Source organism: Oryctolagus cuniculus, chromosome 4 (assembly GCF_051225735.1).
Source record: "Oryctolagus cuniculus isolate XC-2025 breed Fujian yellow rabbit chromosome 4, ASM5122573v1, whole genome shotgun sequence".
NCBI classification, from domain to species: Eukaryota; Metazoa; Chordata; class Mammalia; order Lagomorpha; family Leporidae; genus Oryctolagus; species Oryctolagus cuniculus.
The window spans coordinates 115463552-115488815 of NC_142870.1; the positions used below are offsets into that span (position 1 = coordinate 115463552).

General features: G+C 32.4%; 1 protein-coding gene across 1 annotated transcript in view; it reads left to right on the forward strand.

Annotated features, from left to right (window-relative positions):
* SI (sucrase-isomaltase) overlaps positions 1-25264 on the forward strand; it is a 93019-nt gene that overhangs the window by 35069 nt on the left and 32686 nt on the right. The window contains 14 exon segments of the mRNA NM_001082266.1: positions 1046-1102; positions 1961-2085; positions 3642-3730; positions 5549-5598; positions 6306-6476; positions 7573-7728; positions 13267-13473; positions 15875-16029; positions 18381-18549; positions 20253-20349; positions 20456-20568; positions 20659-20784; positions 22101-22229; positions 22899-23009. Of these exon segments, the coding sequence (NP_001075735.1) occupies positions 1046-1102; positions 1961-2085; positions 3642-3730; positions 5549-5598; positions 6306-6476; positions 7573-7728; positions 13267-13473; positions 15875-16029; positions 18381-18549; positions 20253-20349; positions 20456-20568; positions 20659-20784; positions 22101-22229; positions 22899-23009 (1755 nt within the window).

Below are 25264 nucleotides of genomic sequence, written 5' to 3' on the forward strand. Positions count from 1 at the left end.
TAATACACAACTAATTGAATTTTAAAATGTTGAAAATACTTCAAAAACATAAAATATTAAGTAGATTAATGCTTATCAAATAAGTGACATCGAGCTGGGGGTAAGAGAATTTTATAAAATTAGTATTCTCCAAAAAAAAAAGCGTTATTTATTTAACCCAAACCAAATTTATAGTGAACAAAATGAGGTCTCACTAAAATAAAAAAAAAAAACCACACTGAAATTTTGCTAAATTATAAGCAAAAGAGAACTTTAAAATCAGCAGATAAAAAAAAACTCTTGAAAAAATAATGGAATTAATCATATGGGTCCTATTTAATTAATTTTATTTTTTTTTTTTATTATTATTATTTTTTTTGACAGGCAGAGTGGACAGTGAGAGAGAGAGAGAGAGAGAAAGGTCTTCCTTTGCCGTTGGTTCACCCTCCAATGGCCGCCGCGGCCGGCGCACTGCGGCCGGCGCACCGCGCTGATCCGATGGCAGGAGCCAGGAGCCAGGTGCTTTTCCTGGTCTCCCATGGGGTGCAGGGCCCAAGCACCTGGGCCGTCCTCCACTGCACTCCCTGGCCACAGCAGAGGGCTGGCCTGGAAGAGGGGCAACCGGGACAGAATCCGGCGCCCCGACCGGGACTAGAACCCGGTGTGCCGGCGCCGCTAGGCGGAGGATTAGCCTAGTGAGCCGCGGCGCCGGCCATATTTAATTAATTTTAAATAGAGGAATGGACTTATTCACATTTTCAGTTACCATTTGGTAACATTTGGTAACATTTGCATGCATTATTGTAGTTAACACCTAAACTAATTTTATCTATATTTCTTTGCTTTTGATTTGTTTATATTATGATATTATCTAAACCTGATAAAATAGTTCTTTGAATCCAATCACTGAGAAATACTCAGGGTGAATGCATAAGAAGTTTTCTCCCTCTCCCTAACTATGGAAAATCAACATATCATTTGTGAAGTGTGTGCTTGTTAAGAATTATAAAAAAATTTATAAAAATTTAAAAAAAACAATAACATGCATTATCTTGTGTTAATATAGGGAGCAGAGACAGTGAGTGCATACATTCCTGATGCTGTTTGGTATGATTATGAAACAGTAAGTACTTTTATATACTGATGGGCTTGTAAGCATTACATTTTCAAACATCAATACATGGAAATTTAAGATTTCTGCTATTATAAAATAAGAATTTAAAATTTGAAATTCTGCAAAAAACTATGTAAATATATTTTTACATGAGCTAATCTTTAATATGAACTTATATTTCTTTGTATAAAGACATAGGCATTTTAAAATTGTGGAAAAATAATTTTATGAAAGAGTAATGACTTATTTGAATACTTTTATCTTGCTTTCTATATCTTAATGCTAGAATAGAGCAGTGAGAAACTCTATGTTGCATAATATGATAGTTTCAACCATGTGTAAAACTTTTGCATTTCAACCTTGGATAGGGAAAAGAGCAGCACTCATTCAGATAGTCTTTTTATTATTTGACCAAGACCTCTTGAGCATTCATTCTAAAAAACATTATTTTGCACGCACTTTTATTTGTTAAGAAATATATTCATTTATTCATATATATATCAAATAAATATCATATATTTTGTATAAATAATGCTTAAGAAAATACTTTTCCCTAAATATGATTAGATTAAAACAAAACTCAAGTGGAGTGGATGAAGAATATTTGAGAATTATTATAGTAAGGAATAAATTTGTTTATGTTAATATTTTGTATTTTTGATAATGTGAGCTTATTTTCTATGATTTATTCAATAAGCTGAAAAGAATAATTTTCTCTGAAAGTCAGAAAACAATATACAAATATTCATTTAGATGACATCAATTACTCATGATAAAAATTGTTTCAGTATATAAATTTTAATTCTCATGACATAGAGTTCAAGTTCCTCTCTAATAGTAAAAATTATTTTATCTTTTACAAATTAGGGTGCAAAAAGGCCATGGAGAAAGCAACGGGTGGAAATGAGTCTTCCAGCAGACAAAATAGGACTGCATCTTAGAGGAGGTTACATTATCCCCATTCAACAACCTGCTGTAACAACAACAGCAAGGTACCTTGAAAGATCATTAGCTACAACCTAACACAGAGTTTGTGTTCATATGTAGCATTTTTACTAAGAATCAGATATCAATGTTTAGGTTTTTTATCGGAAAATATTGGACACACAGAGGTAATTATTATTGTTATACAAAGTATCAAATTATGTGATTTGTTACAAATATCGTGAGTGATAAAATGTATATAAAGAGAAATTTGTCCCATACACTGAAAATTGATTCAAATTTCTATAAAGTATGCAGAATTAAAGACAATGTCTCATTCTTAATAAAATGTTAAATGTTAATATTTGCTACATAATTGATAAAATTATGTCACTTGCTAATATATTTGAATTTTAAATACATGGATATCATAATTTTTAAATTATAATAAAAGTTTTACTTTTAAGTTGATAAATGAGGTGGATATTTCATTTTATGTAAAGAGCAAGAGATACTCTAAGTTGCTTAGTGATAGAAAAATCTCAAAAACACTTAGGAAAAAAGAAGACACTTGAAAGCTCTGATGTTCTACTTTGTAGTATTCACTCTGAGTACAAGCGAACAGAGGTGCCATTGAATTCATATTTTTCCCATGCTCCGCATTACCCAACTTGATAGTCACTTTGTTCTTTACACTACTGTATTTGTGACATTAACATTATCATATATTATATATTTTTTACATTTTCTTATATGAAATGTGTCTAATCACCGTAACTGTAAGTCCTATGAAACAAATACGTGGCTTTGTACAATTTGATCTCACACCTGAAATGGTGTCTGGACCAATAATAGGTTCTCTAATTCTCATTAATATTTATGGAGGAATCAAATTGATGAGGGAATGCGCTTCTGTGAGTAATTATTTTGAGATTCTAGAATTGACTATTCTGAATTTAACTGCTTTATGGCTATGTCCTCACACACTTAGTTATATTATAGAACAGTACTGAAAAATAGAAACATGCACTTTGACAACTGCATTCTGGAAAAGAATACTTTTTGTAGAGAACAATTGCCTGGAACATATAGCCTCAGGGATACTAGTTTATGGTAATATGAAACTAAGAAATGTAATTTATGGAGCATATATCAAATTTATCCTATAAAATTGGCTTCATTTATAAAGATCTCATTATACATTTTAAATTGTTTATGCTGCATTTATAATTATTCTTCATATAAAATGTAGAATGAATGCACAGCAATTTAGGATTATGCAAGTTTAACTGTATATTCATAAGGTCCATTTAATTTTTCCTATTTGAATGGGAATATTACAGTATTCCAGTTTTGCACCTGTCTAGGCTTTCAAAAAATCAGTATTGAATTTAATGTGTTTCTATACTTTATTTTTTAAGTATTTAATAACTTTTGCTTTCATATAAGAATATTGATAATAAAAAAATTCCTAATGAATTTTCAAATACCAATTTATTAATATACATGTTCTTATTTCAATACAATATTGAAAAACTGTTACATTTAAATTGACTTGTTTATAGAATATTTCACTATTATACATTTATTTTTAATCACATATGTATCTAATTTCGCTTAACAGTCGTATGAATCCTCTAGGACTTATAATTGCATTAAATGATGATAACACAGCAGTAGGAGACTTTTTCTGGGATGATGGAGAAACTAAAGGTAAGTCTCAAATTGATATGCTTTTAAATTTCTGTTTTTGTTGATGAAAATTTGGGCTTTGTTGATTATACTTTCTTTCATTTAAAAAATGTCTTATATTTTCATTTTTAATTACTAAATTTTTACATCTACTTTAGGCTTTTAAGTTCCTTTATGAAATTTATATTGCTATATTAGTTATATATACTTAAACTAATTTTTTAATTTGTTGTAAAAATTTGACAGGTACATATGTATATATATATAAACACATTATTTGTCTATTAAATTGAATTTTTAAAATTGGAGCCAACTATTCTCTCTCAAATTTTAGGAATTTCTCTTGGTTCTGTCTTGCTCTGAATCTACTCAGTAGCTCCATCACTGTCCTTACTATATTTGACATTAATTACTGCAGTAGCTCTCTGGCTGTTCCATAGGTCCATAGTTCTTGTCAGTCCAGGCTTTTAAAATTTTTTATTTGATTTACAATTCAGCAGGAAACATAATACCTCCTAAATATATTCAAATTATTACACCTCTGTTCAAATACTCCCATGAATTTTCCGTTAACTCAATTAAAACCCACAGTCGTTACCAAGGTCTAGAAGAAGATTTATCAGTCTGTACTTTAACACACACACACACACACACACGCACACACACACACCTCCCTACTGTTCTATATTTCCTATTCTATTCCAGCACACAAGCCTCAAAGCTCTATTTTAAACACCGTGGGACATAAACACACCAAGAGTGAGCTCTCTCAGGATAATGAATTCAAAGCACTTGCTACCTAGCAGCTGAGTAAAAGTGGATTTCATCTAAACCTAAATTATTCGTAGTCAGCAAAAAAACAAATACCGTTATTGTAAGACAGTTGATAGCACATGGTAAACAACACTGAGGTTACTTTTATTTGTCAAATTACAGTGTGTCTCCATATACATTTATTTATTTCTATCAGAAAATTTATACTGACAATTGGCTGTCATAAAGCCAAGCTATTAAGAATCTAAAGAATATAATTTAATCAGTCAACTGATATGATACACATATGTTTTGTACATTTTTATTTAAAGAGTTAAATAAATCACAAATTTCTGTTAATGAAATTAGTTAGTAAATATGCAAACAGTAAAGTTATCTTCAATTCCAGTTCTGATTCCAATTTATTTATTAGGATTGATAAGGATTTTTAAAATTAATATTATTGAAATTGAGTATAAATTACTAGGATTCCTTTTCTATTTTGCACACTCTATGTTCTCCAAATTATTTTAACCTTAATCTTCTGTTTCTATTAAACATATTGATAAAATGTTATTATTTACTTGATGCAGAAAATTATTTTCTTCCTTGTTCCTCATCAATTACAGTTTAATATTTGTTTAGTTTTACATGACTTCAGATTCATCCCTTTCTGCCAAAATAAAGAAAAACATAAGTAAAAAGATACAAAATTAAATTGCAATATGATATATCTTCCTAGTGAAAACTTGATGTTGCAAAGTTTGCAACATGGAAAGAAAAAGATATTGACATTGTTCAAAATAATATATTTACAATGATAAGTGGTTTCCTTCTTTGGATTTCTCTAAGTATTATAGCACTTTGAAAAATTAAACCAGTAAAATATTTTCATTAAATTTTCTTAATCAGAAAGAAAAATTTCAAGATTATTTGTTTACAAATAATTTAAAATTTACTTTAAAAATAATGTGCTTAGAACTAATTAATAAATAGTACTTAATTTTTACATTTCCTAAGTGTTGAAAACCATAAAAAGTCAAAATAGTAACATTACATTTAATATTATTTTTTCTTTAATTTCAGATACCGTACAAAATGACAACTACATATTATATACATTTGCAGTTTCTAACGTAAGCATTCTCCTTTGTTACAGTGAAATATATATTTTATTAATATACTGATTTTTACAATGAGTTTTTGAGAATATTCTCAATTACCTTAGATTTCAATGGACCACAATGAAATAAATTGTTAAAGGAAAAAGCTAAACTTAAATTATGCAATTTATAAAAAATCATGGTATTGTAATTTTGTATTTAACTGTAATAGATATGAATTTGTGATGATGCAATTGATGTTTGGAAGGCTTTAGATTTCTTAAATTATTACGTCTGCTTTTAAGTCACATGTCTTAGGAAAAAAATTTCAACATACAGAAAATGTTTTATATATCATTGCATATTTTGAATGAAGGTGAAATCATATGCATAAAATTAATTTTGCATAAATAATATAAATAATTTTAAATGTTGAGTTTCTTTCTATATTCTTTTTGCCAAAGTTATTATTCTTCATAAATATTAAGAATAGATTAAGAAGAGGGGTATGTAAGTTGCATCATAAACAACAAGGTATTTCTGGAAAAGAAATTTTATGGCATTTATGCCAAAAAAGGCAGTTAATAGTGATTGTATCAATATATCTTACTTGGATGCTGGGGGAGATATGGAGAGGTACACGATTGGTTCTTTTCCTATTTCATGTCTCTGTTGCTATTTTAAGTTTTTTGTCTGAAGACCTAATAAATAATACTCTGTGCTCCTTTTTTTTCATCCAGAACAATTTAAATATCACATGCACACATGAATTATACTCAGAAGGAACAACTTTAGCATTTCAGACTATAAAAATTCTCGGGGTGACGGAGACCGTTACACAGGTTACAGTGGCAGAAAATAATCAGTCAATGAGTACGCACTCTAATTTCACATATGATCCCTCCAACCAGGTAAATACAATCTTTAAAAAATATTTTAGCAGTCATATATCCTTATCTTTAACAATATCTAACCATTCAGATGCTTCTTTGCCCCCTTACTTTCATCACAGTTCCCTCCGCCCTCCTTCCCTCCATCCATCCTTCAGTCTCTCCTTCTGTTCATTGCTCCCTCCCTCTTCGTTCTCTCTCTTCACTTTTTCTGCCAATATTCCATTATGTTAATTATTTATGTTAAAGGGACTCTAATCTATATCTCTCCTCCTATTTCATTTTTTCTTTGATACCATTCCTAATACATTTATCACTCCATTCTTCATCTGGGAATTCAAACTTACTAACCTATTCCATACAACAAAAATTCAAAATATTTTGGCTTCTTATTCAAGATTCTTTAAGATACTATTTTTATCCATTTACTTAGTCATTCTTCCTGCTTCTCCTTTTATGAACTCTGATTGAACCATCGATGTTTCTGTATTGTTCTGACTTCAAGTATTTGCTCAGATCTTTCCTGTCCTGTAAGAGGCCAAGTTGTCCCTCAAACATTGTAAGCAGTGATAAAATTAGGGACAGAATTAAAGAGAGACAATGTATGTTTTTCCCATTCTTTGAATATAGGAACTACTGCATCAAACATAGTGGCCACCTTTTTCTTCCCTGTATATTTTTGAGGGAACTCACCTATATTTTGTGAACTATGCCTCATACATTGTATTAAGTGCTTTAATTTCCACACATTATTCCTTTTATAAGGTTGTTATCTCCATTTTACAGGAGAGGAAACTGAGAATAATTCAAAACATACAATTTCCACAAATACTCTTGAGGATTAAGTGGCAGAACTGAGAATGACACTCTGGTGTAGATTTAGAAATAATGCCTTTTATCAGTCTTTCACTCTCTCATTATTTTCCCATTTTAAGATTCTAGTCAGTTCAGCTACAAAATGACATTTTCCTCCCCTCTGTTTCATTCCTCAAGTACATGTAAGAATTATTAATGATTTGTGTTGAAAAGTAGTTGTGCCACATTTTGTAAAAATCTGAATATTTCAAAAATTGTCCAATAGTCAGAAATAATCATTAATTTTCTTTTGTTTTTGAAGGTTCTCTTAATTGAGAATCTCAACTTTAACCTTGGAAGAAACTTCAGAGTTCAATGGGATCAAACTTTCTTAGAAAGCGAAAAGATTACTTGTTATCCAGATGCAGACATTGCAACTCAGGAAAAGTGCACTCAACGTGGATGTATATGGGACACGGTAATGAGAATTTTAATTTTAACTCCCAATGTGTTTTCCCCTCGGCATTTCAAAATGGACTTTACATTTTGATTCTGCATATGATCATGAGGAATTCAAAAGCAGTATCTTTGATAGTCAATTCATATTTTTCATTAATTCTCATAATACACAGCCTAGTAAACACTAAGCAAAATGGATATGGAGGTTGCTATCCAAGCCCTTTAAATATTTTAACTTTATTTGATGAAATAGAACTGTATTTGTTGTACTTTTTGGGGTGTTGGCTGTGGCTGACTAGTCAGCGCTATAATGCACTATGCCAGTGGTGGACAGTCTTATGGAAGTGCTGTCTCATAATAATCAGTTAGAGTGGTGGGTAGTTCTTGTCCATTGAGGGATGATAATTTTTGAACAGTTATTTTAGCCATCTTTCCTGCAGAAAAACATTGACTGAGCTTGGCAATTTTTTTTTTAGCAGTGTTACATGAAAGGCTATGGGCAATACCCTTTCCTGCTATTTTTACTTTTCAAATTCTGGGTTTTTGGTTACACCGTTTTGTCAGCAAAACATTTATTTTATGAAATGAGGACATTAAATGCACATGTTAACCACTAAGAAGAATCAGGATGTATCTGTCAGCAATGTCCCAAAAATGTCTGTATTTACATGAAGAGATATGCCCCCTTCTTCATTGCTTGATAAAGCAGTGTAATATTTAGCATATAAAATATTAAGTAATTATTGAAGAAAATAAGAAATTAGGAGGAAAAATGTGTCTGGGCTCAAGAAGCCAAGTAGTGAAGTATTTTTTTTTCACCTCTCCAGTGTCTTCCCTTTAAATACTAGGACTTCTATAAAATCAATTCTTTACTGTTAGGACTACATATTCATGTACTTCCAATATGTAAATGAATTTACAGAATAATTTTTTCTTTTCAACTTTTATTTAATATATATAAATTTTCGAAGTACAACTTTTGAATTATAGCAGCTTCTCTCCCCATAACCTCCCTCCCACCCGCAACCATCCCATCTCGCACTCCCTCTCCCATCCCATTCTTCATCACAATTCCTTTTCAAATATCTTTATATACAGAAGATCAATTTAGTAGATACTAAGTAAAGATTTCAACAGACTGCACCCACAAAGCCACACAAAGTATAGAGTACTGTTTGAGTAGTAGTTTTACCATTAATTCTCATAGTACAACATATATATAAGGGCAGAGGTCCTACATGGGGAGCAGGTGCACAGTGCCTCCCGTTGAGTGACTCCCGTTGTTGATTTAACAACTGACACTCTTATTTATGATGTCAGTAATCACCCAAGGCCTTGCAATGAGCTGCCAACGCTATGGAAACCTCTTGTGTTCTTTCGTTCTTTCTGCTGGGATCTCACTCACAGAAATCTTTCATTTAGGTGTTGTTGTGTTTGGTTTTTTTTTTTTTTTTTTTTTTTTTGCCACAATGTCTTGGTTTCCCTGCCTGCGAAACTCTCATAGGCTTTTTAGCCAGATACAAATGCCTTAAGAGCTGAGGCCAGGGTGCTGTTTAGTGCTTTTACTATTCTATGAGTCTGCTGTGTATCCTGCTTCCCATTTTGGATCATTCTCTCCTTTTTAATTCTATCAATTATTTGCAGACACTGGTGTTATTTATGTAATCCCTTTGACACTTAATCCTATCTTTTTGATTAATTATGAACTTAAACTGATCACTTTGACTAGAAAGATGACATTGGTACTTGCCACCTTGATGGGATTGAATTAGAATCCCCTGGCACGTTTCTATCTCTACCATTAGGGGTAACTCCAAGTGAGCATGTGCCGAATTGTACATTTCCTTCTTCTCTTATTCCCACTCTTACATTTAACAGGGATCACTTTTCAGTTATATTTCAACACCTAATAATAATTGTGTGTTAATTACAGAGTTCAACCAATAGTATTAAGTAGAACAAAAAAAAAAAAAAAAAAAAAAACCTCTAAAAGGTATAAAATAGTAAGTTGTTCCTCGTCAAGAAAAGGGCTAATCAAGTCATTGTTTCTCACAGTGTCCATTTCACTTCTACAGTTTCCTTTTAAGTGCTTAGTTAGTTGTCACCAATCAGGGAGAACATATGATATTTGTCTGGCTTATTTCACTCAGCATGATGTTTTCCAGATTCCTCCATTTTGTTGCAAACGACCGGATTTCATTTTTTTTACTGCTGTATAGTATTCTATAGAGTACATGCCCCATAATTTTTTTATCCAGTCTTCTGTTGATGGGCATTTAGGTTGATTCCATGTTAGCTATTGTGAATTGAGCTGCAATAAACATTGAAGTACTGACAGCTCTTTTATTTGCCAATTTAATTTCCTTTGGGTAAATTTCAAGGAGTGGGATGGTTGGGTCCTGTGGTAGGGCTATTATATTCAGGTTTCTGAGGAATCTCCAAACTGATTTCCATAGTGGCTTAACCAGTTTGCATTCCCACCAACAGTGGATTAGTGAGCCTTTTTCCCCACATCCTCTCCAGCATCTATTGTTAGTTGATTTATGTATGTAAGTCATTCTAACCAGGGTGAGGTGAAACCTCATTGTGGTTTTGATTTGCATTTCCCTGATTGCTAGTGATCCTGAACATTTTTTCAAGTGTCTGTCGACCATTTGGATTTCCTCTTTTGAAAAATGTCTATTGAGGTCCTTGGCCCATCTCTTATGTGGGTTGTTTATTTTGTAGTTGTGGAATTCCTTGATCATTTTATAGGTTCTAGTTGTTAGATAGGAACTATCATTAAGAAAATAAACAGGATGGCTTATGGTATTATAGAGGAAATAAAAATGGCCCGTGAGTTAGCTCTGAGAGAGTCACAGATAGACTTTCCAATTGTCTAAAGTCAATAATACCCCTGTTTCTATTTGCTCTGATTTCATGTGCTGTGGTGTTTTTTCCTCTTAGTTATGGGAGAGAGAGAGAAATATGTGTATATATATATAAACACACACACACATATATATATATATATATATATATATATATATGGAGTCTGAGCTATGTTCCATATGGTGGTTCACTCCCTGGAAGAACTCAATGGCCAAAGATGGGCAAAGATGAAACTAGGAGCCAGAAGCTTCATTTAAGTCTCCCAAACATCAGGCAGGGGTGCAAACACTTGAGCCATCATCTGCTGGTTTTCCAAATCATTAGCAGGGTTGGATTGGAAGTAGAGAAGCCAGGCACCTGAACCAGCTTCCGTATAGGATGCTGGTGATGTAGGCAATGGCTTAACTCACCATGACACAACACTGGCCCTTTGAATGCTGCATTTGGAATGAGCACAATAATAATTTTTTTAAGATTTATTTTTTGAAAAAGAGGATAAATGGAGGTGGGGACAGCGAAAGATCTTCCAACCAGTAGCTTACACCCTAGATGGTTGCAGCGGCCAGACCGGGATGATGCTAGGAGTTGGAAGTGGAGAAGTTGGTACTCAAACTGATGCCCACATAGGATGCCGGCATTGCAGGCAGCAGAGTTACTCACTGTGCTACAATGCCTGCCCCATCATTTCAGTTAAGAAATCCTTTCAACTGAGAGTATGAATATCAGACACTTAGAAATGGAATATGCTAAGTGCAATAGAATTTTGTTTTTCCTTGAAAAAAAAAAAAAGAAAAGAATCCAAGGCCTAATGCACTCACATTTCAATATCATAATGCTCCAAATGCATCTATATTTTACATTTGGTTTCCGTTTTCAAGGAAAAATCATATTTTATGCCATTATGTTTGCACTCTATGCACAACACTGAAGATGGGAGATCAAGGAATATCCCAATTTAATCAGATTGTATCTCTTTGTTTGAATAACTTTTAGAAATGTGGGGCTAGGATTGTGGCATAGCAGGTTGAGCCTCTGTCTGTGACACTGCCATCCCATATGGCTCTTGTTGGAGTCCTGGATGTGGATGCTCAACTTATCCAGCTTCCTGCCAATGTGCGTGGGAAAGCATCAGAGTATGGTCCAAATGCTTGGGCCCCTGCATTCATATGGGGGACCTGAAGGAATTTCTTGGGTCCTGGCCCAGGATCTGTCCAGCCTCTCTCATTGTGGTCATTTAAGAGTGAACCAGCAGATGAATGATCTCTCTATCTATCTCTGTACATCTCTCCTCCTCCCTCTGTAACTCTTTCAAATAAACAGAAAGTAAATATTTTAAAAAATTGTCAGAGAGGCACAGGGAAAAAGAGAAAGACAGACAGAAAGCTCCTGTCCAGAGGTCCATGATTCAGTTGCCTACGATAGCCGACAACCGTCCATGTCAAAGCCAGGTTATGGGAACTCAATTTTAGTTTCCCATATGGGTGGTAGGGGCTTCAGTACCTGAGCCATGGTCTGAAATAGCAATAGCAGGCATCTGGGAGAGAGAACAGAGGGAGGCCTCAAACCGTCACTGACGTGATGTGTCCTGCCTCGAGTGTTGACTAAATAGCGATGCCAAACATCTGACCTTAAGGTCCTTTGAGTGTCTTATAGAACTTCCATGAAGGACACTGAGGAATGTAAACAGGAATAATGCTTCTCTCAACAATATAATGATTTTAGGAAGATGTGGAGAATGAAGTTTTTAAAGCAATCAGTCTTCAATGCCATAGTTCATCATTCTTTTCCATAGTTATCAGTTGCTGTCACTAACTAATCAGATCTGGTTTGGGGACATGTTCTTATTTTAAAACTTGGTCAGCATATAATTGGTATGAGGGCTAGTCACTAAAGAAAGATTGATGTGGTATCATTATAAGTGGATAAAAAGGACTCTAAGCATGCACCTTCTCTTTAAAAAAAAGATTTTATTTATTTATTTGAGAGGTAGAGTTACAGACAGTGAGAGGGAGAGACAGATAGAAAGGTCTTCCTTCCATTGATTCACTATCCAAATGGCCTCAATGTCCAGAGCTAGACCAATCTAAAGCCAGAAACCAGGAGCTTCTTCCAGGTCTCCTATGCAGGTACAGGAACCCAGGCACTTAGGCCGTTTTCTACTGCTTTCCAGGCCATAGTAGAGAGCTTGATTGGAAGAGGAGAAGCAAGGACTAGAACCAGTGCCCATATGGGATGCCGGCGTCATAGGCAGAGGATCAATCTATTGTGCCACAGCGCCAGCTCCAAACATGTGCCCTTCTGAGGCTTGTTATAAGGCCATTGTTGTAGTCAAGAAGTAAAGTTTATATGAAGAGTAATAACATGAAAAGGATCAAAGTTTATGAGTAATAGACTTAATTTTTGGAAAGTAAGCATGATATATTTCTGTTATTTGAGTTGAAAAAATTATGCTTTATCCCTTTGATGTTTATTTATGGTCAAAATATAAATGTTCAATGTAACATTTTAATGTGTAGTGTCTAATTGCATAACAGATGTTTCATGTTGTGATTGTTGTCCCATCCTAGTCTTAAACCATAACGTTTACACGTCATACCGTGTAAGTAAACATATGCATACTATATTTTTTGGAGTTAAATATTATAATCTTACAAATCCTGGCAATTACTGTGTACTGTCTTTTTAGAATACTGTGAACCCTCGAGCACCTGAATGTTACTTCCCTAAAACTGACAACCCTTATTCAGTTAGCTCAACTCAGTATTCACCGACGGGTATAACAGCTGACCTCCAGTTGAATCCTACAAGAACCAGAATAACTTTACCTTCTGAACCCATTACAAATCTTCGTGTGGAGGTGAAATATCACAAAAATGATATGGTACAGTTTAAGGTATGCTTAATATTCCAATGCTTCATTCATTTTTTGAGACAAAAATTTTAGATGCTTGGATTAGATGCTTGGATTTTTATTGTAGTACTAGAGTTAACAATTGCCTTAATTAATTTTTATTCTATAACATTTTTTACACAGCTCATAGCTAGGTGTTCAATAAATGAAGTTTCTTATTTTTTGCTAATTTTGAATAAATGCACAGTTGTAACTTCAAAAAAATAAATTTAAATTCCTGTTAAATAGAAAGTCACTTAGATTCCATTATAGTGATCTGAATTTTCTGGCTAAACACACAAAGAAATACAACTTAAATACTCTGTTTCAGATTTGCAATTAGCAATTTTTCTGTTTGTTTCAATAAAGAATTCCAATGAATCCATTAAGAAACCTATTGGCAATGAAGACAAAGATAAGAAAAATGACCAAATGTAAATACCTCAAAAATACTTTCTTGTATACTATTATTCACCATTTACAAGCTGAAAAGGTGGCAAATCCCACTAGCAAAATATAATGAAAAAAAAATTAAACAAAAAGCATTAAAAATAAAAAGCATAGGAATCAGTGGACTGTCCAAAAGGAAAAAAATGATCAAAAGTGTTGATGGGTTTTAAATAAAAAATAAAAGCTCTAAAAAATCTTAAATAAGGCTAAATGCTATTTTAGAAGCTCATGTTCTTTACATTAATTTATGCTCTTAAGGTATTTCCATTGAAATTACCTGAAATAGTTTTGGAGACTTTGCAAAGTCATCTTTAAGTTCATCTGCTAAAATAAATGTAATGTAATGATGAATCTTTAAAAATGAGCAATGAGGATGGTAAGAAAAACATTAGTGCAATTATAATATTAAGCTGGAATTAGAATTGCCCAAGTATTGACATTAGATGTCACAAAAACTTAACAGATGCATGATGGTACTTCAAAAAAAAATTTAAAGAAATGAATGGAAAACTAAATTCCTCTTGGTGTAAATCATTTTGGGATATATGTATATTTTTTCATATATTTATTTTTCATGAACTTTTTGAAAGGCCTCTTGAGTGTGTATATATACTCATACATAAAAGCATTACAATATGTATAATTATTTATATAATATATGTGTGTACATATTTGTAAAGAATTAGTGGAAAATAATGTAAACTTCAAAAGTTAATACTAAAAGTATAGCTTATGGAATAATTCATATAGAAAAGTGTCTACCCCAAATTATATGCTGAATTAAAATTTTAGATTGAGTCACATGAAAAGACAAATGAAACACAAGTTGTAAAACAATATTTAAAAGCATACTTATTTTATATTTTGATAGTAAGAGTCTTTCAGACCCCAGATACAAAAGCATAAATGTCATAGATAAAACTCTACATTTTCTCACATAAAAATTAAACATGCTGCCACATTAAAAAGCATGATAAAAAAGGAAAATGAGTAAATATCTAATACAGATTGGACATAAGAAAATAGGTTTCAACTCAGTCAAGAAAATTATTAAGATATCATAAACAGACATTCAACAGAAGAAATAAAAACTTTTACATTCGTTAAAGACCAAAGAAGAAAGGAAAAATTCAAACATGGGAAAACACAGGTACTGTATGATCATTTCTCATCAGCAAGAAAATGCATTCATGCTTGTCTTAAAGATGAGGACACATCCTGAGAAATGCACCCTTAGGCAATGCTGTCACTGTGCAAACAGTGTAGATTGTACTTAGAGTATGTGTAAGAACTCACTGGGCAATATAATTTGATTCTGCACCATCAAAAATGTGATCTGCTATTGACAAAACTTCATTATGTGAGAAGAAATGTAATTAATAATTTTAAAAACTCCATTTAGTTTAATATAAATTAATATTAGAACATATATTTGTGAGAATATCAATTAGTACATTAAGTCTGGAAAATGATTTTCTAAGAGATATCAAGAACTTTAAAGTATTAGAGCATTCTGACCCATATACCATCACTATAAAAAATTTGCTGATGAAAGAAAGACATGAATCAACATAAGTTAACAATAAAATTTTTTGCAGGATAACATATATGGTAAAAATACTGAAATAACTTTTATGTCTGTGAAATGAGAAATAATTATAGTGTATCTGCATAATAGAATATTTACCTATAAAAGTTTTTATGGTTTCTTATTGTGTGGAAAATGAATCACAAAACATTTTTCAGTAGGCACAAAAATGAAAAGTCAGTATGTATGACCCTATTATAAATGTATATGTGGAATTCTATATAAATACATGGGATATTTAGTAATTACATGGACAGCAATTCTAAATATTCTTGTTTGAACCATTATTCATATGATTTTCATATTTGCATGTTATTTTAGCCATAAGAGAAAATCATATTTATTTTGATCATTTCTGCGCAATAGATTTTTGATCCCCAAAACAAGAGATATGAAGTTCCGGTACCACTAGACATTCCAGCCACTCCAACAAGCACACAGGAAAACAGACTTTATGATGTTGAAATCAAGGAAAACCCTTTTGGTATCCAGATTCGACGGAGAAGCACTGGAAAAGTTATGTAAGTAATTGAATTCTCTGATGTGTACTTTTTAATTTTAGCTTTAAAAGAGAAAAAAAAAGTTATTATCAAAGCTTTAACTGTGCTATATTAGCCTGACACTAAAAAATTAATAACTTTTGTGTTAAATAGTTGCCAATTTCTAAGTTAATATTTTCTGCACCAGATAGTGATGAAAAAATTGACTCATAAATCTAGTCTTACATTTTATATTGCAATAAATAAATTTAAAAGACATTGCATCTTTATTTTCACCAAATCATATTAAAATAGACTTTATTCCTTTTATTTTAAAATTTTGTTTTTAACAGATTCATTATAGTTCATAAATACAATTCTAAGAATATGAGATTCCCTTCCCTTCTACGTATCTCTTCTCTCCCCTTTCTCTCCTACCTTTCTCTCTTTCTTCCTTCCTTCCTTCCTTCCTTCCTTCCTTCCTTCCTTCCTTCCTTCCTTCCTTTCTTCTCTTTTTTTCCTTCACTTTTGAGATAACATATTTTAACTTTATGTTTGCTCCACAAGATAAGAAGTTTAACAAGTTAACAAGTAGAAAGCAAAATTATCCTAATTTAGTGGAAATAAATGCAACAGCTATAAGCAAATAATTGTATGGAAAAATGATTATTTTACCCATATACAGTACATTTAAATCATCACAGATCATTGAAATTATAGTAGTGTAATATTCTTAACCATTAGTTTGAAAAATATATAAAACAATGCTTTATGAAACTATATTTGCAGAAATACTGAACACACAGGGAATTGTTTTTTCTTGTCTTTATGTTTTTGTTTTTTTCTTTCTTTTTTTTTAATTTTAGCTCTCACATATAAGGGAGAACATGTTCAGCTTATTTCACTTAATATGATGACTTCCAGTAGCATACATTTTGATACAAATGGTAGAATTTCAATCTTTTTTATAGCTGAATAATATTCCATTGTGTGTGTGGTGTGTGTGTGTGTATATATATATATATATATATATATACTTTCTGATACATTTTCTTTCTGATTTCAGATATACCAAAATAATCTAAATTTTATTTAGTAAATATAAATTTCCAAAGTACAGTTAATGGATTACAATGGCTTCCCCTCCCCCATAATTTCCCTCCCACTCGCACCCCTCCCATCTCCTACTCCCTCTCCCATTCCGTTCACATCAAGATTCATTTTCAATTATCTTTATATACAGAAGATCGATTTAGTATATATTAAGTAAAGATTTCATCAGTTTGCACCCACACAGAAAAACAAAGTGTAAAATACTGTTTCAGTACTAGTTATAGCATTACTTCACATTGGACAACACATTAAGGACAGATCCCACATGAGGAGTAGGTACACAGTGACTTAACAATTTGACACTCTGGTTTATGGTGTCAGTAATCACCCCAGGCTCTTGTCATGAGTTTCCAAGCCTATGGAAGCCTTTTGAGTTCGCCCGCCGACTTTGATCTTATTTCAACAGCGTCATAATCAAAGTGGAAGTTCTCTCCTCCCTTCAGAGAAAGGTACCTCCTTCTCTGATGGCCCCATTCTTTCCACTGGGATCTCACTCGCAGAGATCTTTCATTTAGGTCTTCTTCTTTTTTTTTCCCTAGTGTCTTGTTTTTCCATGCCTAAAATACTCTCATGCGCTCTTCAGCCAGATCCGACTGCCTTAAGGGCTGATTCTGAGGCCAGAGTGCTATTTAGGACATCTGCCATTCTATGAGTCTGCTGTGTATCCCACTTCCCATGTTGGATCGTTCTCTCCTTTTTTGATTCTATCAGTTAGTATTAGCAGACACTAGTCTTGTTTGTGTGGTCCCTTTGACTCTTAGACCTATCAGTGTGATCAATTGTGAACTGCAATTGATCACTTGGAATAGTGAGATGGCATTGGTACATGCTACCTTGATGGGATTGTATTGGAATCCCCTGGCATGATTCTAACTCCACCATTTGGGGCAAGTCCGATTGAGCATGTCCCAAATTGTACATCTCCTCCCTCTCTTATTCCCACTCTTATGTTTAACAGGGATCACTTTTCAGTTAAAATTAAACACCTAAGAATAATTGTGTGTTAATTACAGAGTTCAAACGAAAAACATATATTATATTATTCATATTATGATTCAAAATATGGGTACATAAAAGATGTTTTATATAATCCTTAACTTAGCTAAAAGAAAAATGTATTGGAGTAATTTTTTATTTTAATTTGGTATCTTTGTAGAATTAGATACGTTGGGAAGATTATTATTGATTTTTAGATCACCTACAAAAGAATTACCAGTATTATTTACAATACTACAATCTATATTTTTATAGTAATGTAATTGTCTTGCTTTGTTTTTCAGTTGGGATTCTTGTCTACCTGGTTTTGCTTTTAATGATCAGTTCATTCAAATATCTACTCGCCTGCCATCGGAATATATATATGGTTTTGGAGAAGCAGAACACACAGCATTTAAGAGAGATCTGAACTGGCATACTTGGGGGATGTTCACAAGAGACCAACCCCCTGGTGTAGGTATCAATATTTGACTACCCCATTAAGCCACTAAGACTGTGATTCAGACCCCAGTCTCCCTGTGTAGAAGTGTATAATTACAAAGCAGTTAGAGATCTCCAGAACTGCTAGAGACTGTGCACAAAACAAACAAAAATTACCATAAGTTCCAGGTGAAATTGGAGGAGAGGATGGGTGAAAATCTACTCAACTCCAGTGAGAAACAAAATTATGATCCAGTTGCTTCACTCTTCTGGCTGCAATATTCTCTGTCATGTCTATGTTTCTTCCTCTTTTTTAGAAAATAACTGCCTAGAATTCTCTTATTTTTACTTCTTGCTTTGTCCCAACTTTTTCCTCTGTAACCCACAGCTAAAGTTTTGTGTTTTTAAGAGTCCGAACTGCAATTACATCTTTAAAAGATGTTTTTATATACTCATGACAGTTTTTTTTCAAAGTTCTGTCTCATTAATGAAACAAATCATGTATATTTAATGCATTGGGCAATAAATAATATTAACTATAATAATTTCAAATATATTCTGAAAATACATTTTAATAAAATCATTAGCTAACTTCTATATTTCACTTATAATATATTCTTAAAAGATTTATTCAGTAACTAACTTTAAACATGGGTCCTACCATACGCATTTTATACTTTTTGGTCTTAACATAACTTTTACCTGTATCATAATAATCCAAATTTAAGACATCTTATTAAATGTTGTTTTCATTTAGACCAACTTGAAAGAGTATGTGTTATGAAGCTGACTTTTAAAAACTCACCAGCATTGAGATTTCATCAAGTTAATATAATCTTGATTTTTAAGCTAAAGATTTAATTTCACATGTTAATTAACTAGATGGAACCAAATGTCGGATAATAGCCTCAATGTTTTATCAATAAAAATTATTTTTATAAATATACATAATCTTAAGGTATTTTCTGGAAGTTTGATCACGTTAACAATTTTGGGAAGATTCTATTGTGGAAAAATAAGTGTCAATTTATACATAAATTAAGACATACAACCTCTGGAAAATAACTCAGTTATAATAATGCCAATGCCTTTTTTATAATACTTAATGCATCAACATCTGTGTTACATATTTATATTTTCATTCTTGTGCTTTAACACACTATCAGTTCAAATAATAGGAGAATATTTTTCTGAGGAAAATAATGTATTTATTTTCATGCTTTGAGTGTGTAAAAAGGAATATTTAAGTCTCAAGACTCAAAGTTATAATGAATTTAAAAATATCATCAATCAGGGGCTGGTGTTACTGCACAGCATGTTAAGCTGCCACCTCTGATGCCAGCATCCCATGTCAGTCTTGGCTGTTCCACTTCTGATCCAACTATTTGCTTATGCACTTAGGAAACCAGAAGATGATGGCCCAAGTGACTGGGCTCCTGCCATCCATGTGGGAGACCTGGTTGGAGTTCCAGGCTCCTGGCTTCAGCCTGGCCCTATATTTGTCATTGCAGCCATTTGAGGGAATTAACCAGTGGATGGCGTATCTCTCTCTCTCCCTCTCCCTCTCCCTCTCTCTCTTTCTCTATGTGTGTCTATATTTTTCTCTCTTTTTCTGTGTATCTCATCTCTTTCTAATTCTGCCTTTCAAATAAATGAATAAATCTTTTTGTGAATCACCAATTAACTTTGCATACCCTTTTATTTAAATATGTATTTGCTTTTTTTAAATATTTCAGTACAAACTTAATTCCTATGGATTTCATCCTTATTACATGGCTCTGGAAGATGAAGGAAATGCCCATGGAGTTTTGTTACTGAACAGCAATGCAATGGGTAAAACAATCATTTGTTGAATTTATCATATTGTATGACATTTGACATTCTAATAAATTGTTACCTTATATACTAATAGAAATGAAATCATATTTTGAATTTCCAGATGTTACATTCATGCCAACTCCAGCTCTAACTTATCGTGTAATTGGAGGAATCTTGGATTTTTATATGTTCTTAGGCCCAACTCCAGAAGTTGCAACCCAACAATATCATGAAGTATGCCGGCATATTTCTTTTTTTAAAACATAAAGTTTTCTTTATGATGTAAAGTAATTCTCTCAATTAACAAATAAATATTTTTTAAAGGTAATTGGCCATCCAGTCATGCCACCGTATTGGTCTTTAGGATTCCAATTATGTCGGTATGGATACAGAAATACTTCAGAGATTATTGAACTATATGAGGGGATGGTGGCTGCTGACATACCCTATGTATGTATCAATTTTAAAAACTATTAATTTGAGTTCATAAAAACAAGAATGAGTATATTATGAAATTGGTAATGATGTTTAGTTTTTTATTAGCACTTTATGTATTGGGTATGAGATTTTCATACAAGGCTTTAATAAACTTTTAAGGACAAGTTCCAATACAATTCCTTTCTTTTTTTCTCCTAAGGTGTATGATCTTGATTTGTCTTCAGAAAGTCATCATACACTTGCTTCTCCTAATAAATTTTGAGTTCTATAAGTGGTCAGGCATATTCTGTATATTCTTTTTAAGTTAGAGAATAATCCACAGTAAATTATGTGAATTGATATGATGAATTACAGCAATGAGTTTCAAACAAAACTGGATACTTTTGCCCTAGAATAGGTGACAGTCATAACCTGAAATACAAAACGAGCAACTTTGCAAAATTTTCTCTTTATTCAGTATTCAGAAAACCAACTATTCCATGGTATCCACAAATAATCAGAGCCTGTGGTTCTCTTTCTAGTAAAATTAAGAAATAATACAGATTATCATGATAACACTTAAACATTGAAACATAGAATTCTTGGTATATAAAGCGCATTCTAAGAAGAATTAGAGGGATTTAATCATAATACATTGTTACTTAGAATTCAATTTATTGTTAATGAACGCATTGTTCTGGGAAAATTAATTGCATAAATTGATAACAGAAATATGTAATGTCAACTAACAAAAGATATTACTAATTTATTTTTATGAGATTTGATTAAAACTTCAAACATTTGTTAGAAAAATGTATTTGCAGTATCTATCTATAAGCAATACTTTGCTTATTTAAACAATGTTGTTATTCCAAAAATGATGAAAATACAAGCAGAACCATAATAACTGATAGATTTGCTAATATTCATTTTTGCCCATATTAGGCTTATGTGAAAATATCTTATATCTATTTTGTATTTCCACAAATAGAACAATGCCTATTCCTGTAAACACAAATTGCCAATTAACATAATTATTTAAATCTTTTTATCCTTTTTTTTGTCTTGTATCCTTTGGAAATCAGTAAAAAATATTGACTTATTTAGAAGAATTTTCATTTCCAAATCAAAAGTGCTAAAGAACTACTAAGATAACAGAACATTTATATGAAATTATTCTTAGAATATTTTCCATCTACATACTGCTTTTACTCTTTGAGCACCAAATTACTTGGTTGCTAATTTTTAGGATCAAGTGATATTGCTGCCACTTTTAAAAGCATGACATAATATAATACGCTCACTTTTTCAAGTTTCTCACCCACTGCCACAATTCTTATATATTCCAGGATGTTCAATACACAGATATTGATTACATGGAAAGGCAACTAGACTTTACAATTGATGAAAACTTTCGTGAACTTCCTCAATTTGTTGATAGAATAAGAGGAGAAGGAATGAGATACATTATTATTCTGGTCAGTATTTATATTTTGTCTGAGTCATATTATCTTGATTTTATTAATTCTTCTATAATGGACCATGAGGTATTTCAAGATGGAAAATACATAACTTTGGATTCTACTCAGAAATCTAAAACTTTCTTCCTTTAACGTTTCATTTTATTTGCATGGACCACTACCAGCTACCTTTGTTCTTGACCATGTACTTAGAAATCTATCTAAAGCTGGGTGTCAAAGGCATGCTTTCCAGTTATCAAAAACTGCCATCCATCTGAAGACATGATCACAAATTGTTGATAGATTTTTCTATTCCAAAGCAATTCTCAGGGATCACCTCTGCTGCTTTTCATATTTAAAAAAATTCCCTCTAGTGAGACTAATTTATCAATGAATTATAGAAAGTAAGCTAGGCAGCCAGAACTCACATCGGAGAAATTAAAACAAAAAAAAGATAATAATGTTATTTGAAATTGCAGCTAATGCATTTTTTCAAAGTTCTTAGAATTTCTTTTTGTTTAAGCAAGGAAGAATACAATCTAGCCACAACACTATATTTATACCATTTTTCAGTCCCTGTGAGAACACTATGGATGTGTAAAAATGGAAAGTCATGTTTCATAATGGCAACACAAAGGTCTATACTTTTTTAAAAATTTAATTTTTTATTTTTCATTTTAATTTTAGGACCCAGCAATTTCAGGAAATGAAACACGGCCTTACCCTGCATTTGACAGAGGGGAAGCTAAAGATGTCTTCGTCAAATGGCCTAATACCAGTGATATTTGTTGGGCAAAGGTACTAAATTGATATTTTGAAACAGAATACATTTGAAAATGAAGTTTTGTTGAAAGTATTAATTTGATTAGAAAATATTGGAAATATATTTGGAAAGACAAACAAAATTGCAATTATTTGATAACAAAAAATATGCTGTCTTGGATTCAATCCAAATTGTTAGCCATAAAGAAAATAATTCATACAAATAATACTTTTATAGGTCATTTATTTTATTTTTAAATTGTATTATATTTTAGTTTTTTTGTTGTGTTACAAAATTCCTATTAGAAATATAGCTACTTGTTATTCTATATTGCAAGAATCATTTAATCAATTTTACTTCTCTAAGGCATTTAATTAATAAAATAACATTTTTTTAAGAATTGTGCTTATATTCTTGAGCAAAAATGTATTTCATTGCAGTTTATATAAGCAATAATATTTAGGTCAGAGCACATGAATATATTTTAAAATATCTTGATTTGATTTTCATAAAACATAATCAAGAAAAAAATTGAATTGAATGAAAAAAATTCCACAAAATTCCAAACTGGTAGATATAATTAAATGCAATAGACATTCTTATTGGATATTGGATCAAAATTAAGACATTAGTTATAAATGTGATGAAATTCAACATAGTTTATATGTCTTTACATTAGTCACTGATGGAATTAATGTTTTTTTTTTTATTATATTATGGTTAATATGCTAACATTGAGATAAGCTGGGTGAAGCTTATGGACAAATTCTAGGTACAATTTTCACAGCTTTTCTGTTAAATCTAAAAATACCAAGTAAAATGGTAAAAATACAATAGAAAGCTATCACGATAAAATTAGTGAGATATAATATTTTAGGAAACATGTACATATAGAATACAGCATTTGGGCGTAGAAGGAAGCTTTTTTTTTTTTTTTTTTTTTTTTTTTTTTGGACAGGCAGAGTGCACAGTGAGAGAGAGACATAGAGAAAGGTCTACTTTTGCCGTTGGTTCACCCTCCAATGGCCGCTGTGGCCGGCGCACTGCAGCCGGCGCACCACGCTGATCCGAAGGCAGGAGCCAGGTGCTTCTCCTGGTCTCCCATGGGGTGCAGGCCCAAGTACTTGGGCCATCCTCCACTGCACTCACGGGCCATAGCAGAGAGCTGGCCAGCAAGAGGGGCAACCGGGACAGAATCCGGTGCCCTGACCGGGACTAGAACCCAGTGTGCCTTTGCCGCAAGGCGGAGGATTAGCCTAGTGAGCCACGGCGCCAGCAAAAGGCAAGCTTTTTTTTTTTCCATATTACTATTGCCTTGTTCCGTATTTCTAAATACTTTATCAGATTTCTGCCTTCTTTTCTGTTTGTTTACAGCACTATTTCCTAAGAGCAATTAAGCCTTTGTAAATCATTAGTGTATGGGTAATTACTTACATTTTTATATGAGACTTTCTGACTTCTACCATTGAGACCCAAATTCACAGATCTATCAGCATGATTTAATTTGTGTTCTATTTGATATTTTTTCTGATTGGATGAGAAAGAACACATTGATAGATATGAAGAGGAGGTGGTGAGATGGTAGAGGAATGAGGATTTAGAACTAACTGAGAAACAGTGGGATATTTGCCTAGCATGACATTTTCTTTTTTTTTTTTAACTTTTATTTAGTAAATATAAATTTCCAAAGTACAGTTTATGGATTACAATGGCTCCCCCCCATAATTTCCCTCCCACTCGCACCCCTCCCATCTCCTGCTCCCTCTCCCATTCCATTCACATCAAGATTCATTTTCAATTATCTTTATATACAGAAGATTGATTTAGTATATATTAAGTAAAGATTTCATCAGTTTGCACCCACACAGAAAAACAAAGTGTAAAATACTGTTTCAGTACTAGTTATAGCATTACTTCACATTGGACAACACATTAAGGACAGATCCCACATGAGGAGTAGGTACACAGTGACTTAACAAATTGACACTCTGGTTTATGGCATCAGTAATCTCCCTAGGCTCTTGTCATGAGTTTCCAAGCCTATGGAAGCCTTTTGAGTTCGCCCGCCGACTTTGATCTCATTTCAACAGGGTCATAGTCAAAGTGGAAGTTTTCTCCTCCCTTCAGTGAAAGGTACCTCCTTCTTTGATAGCCCCATTCTTTCTACTGGGATCTCACTTGCAGAGATTTTTCATTTAGGTCTGTTTTTTGTTGTTGTTGTTTTGTTTTGTTTTGTTTTGTTTTGTTTTTTCCAAGAGTGTCTTGGTTTCCCTGCCTAAAATACTCTCAT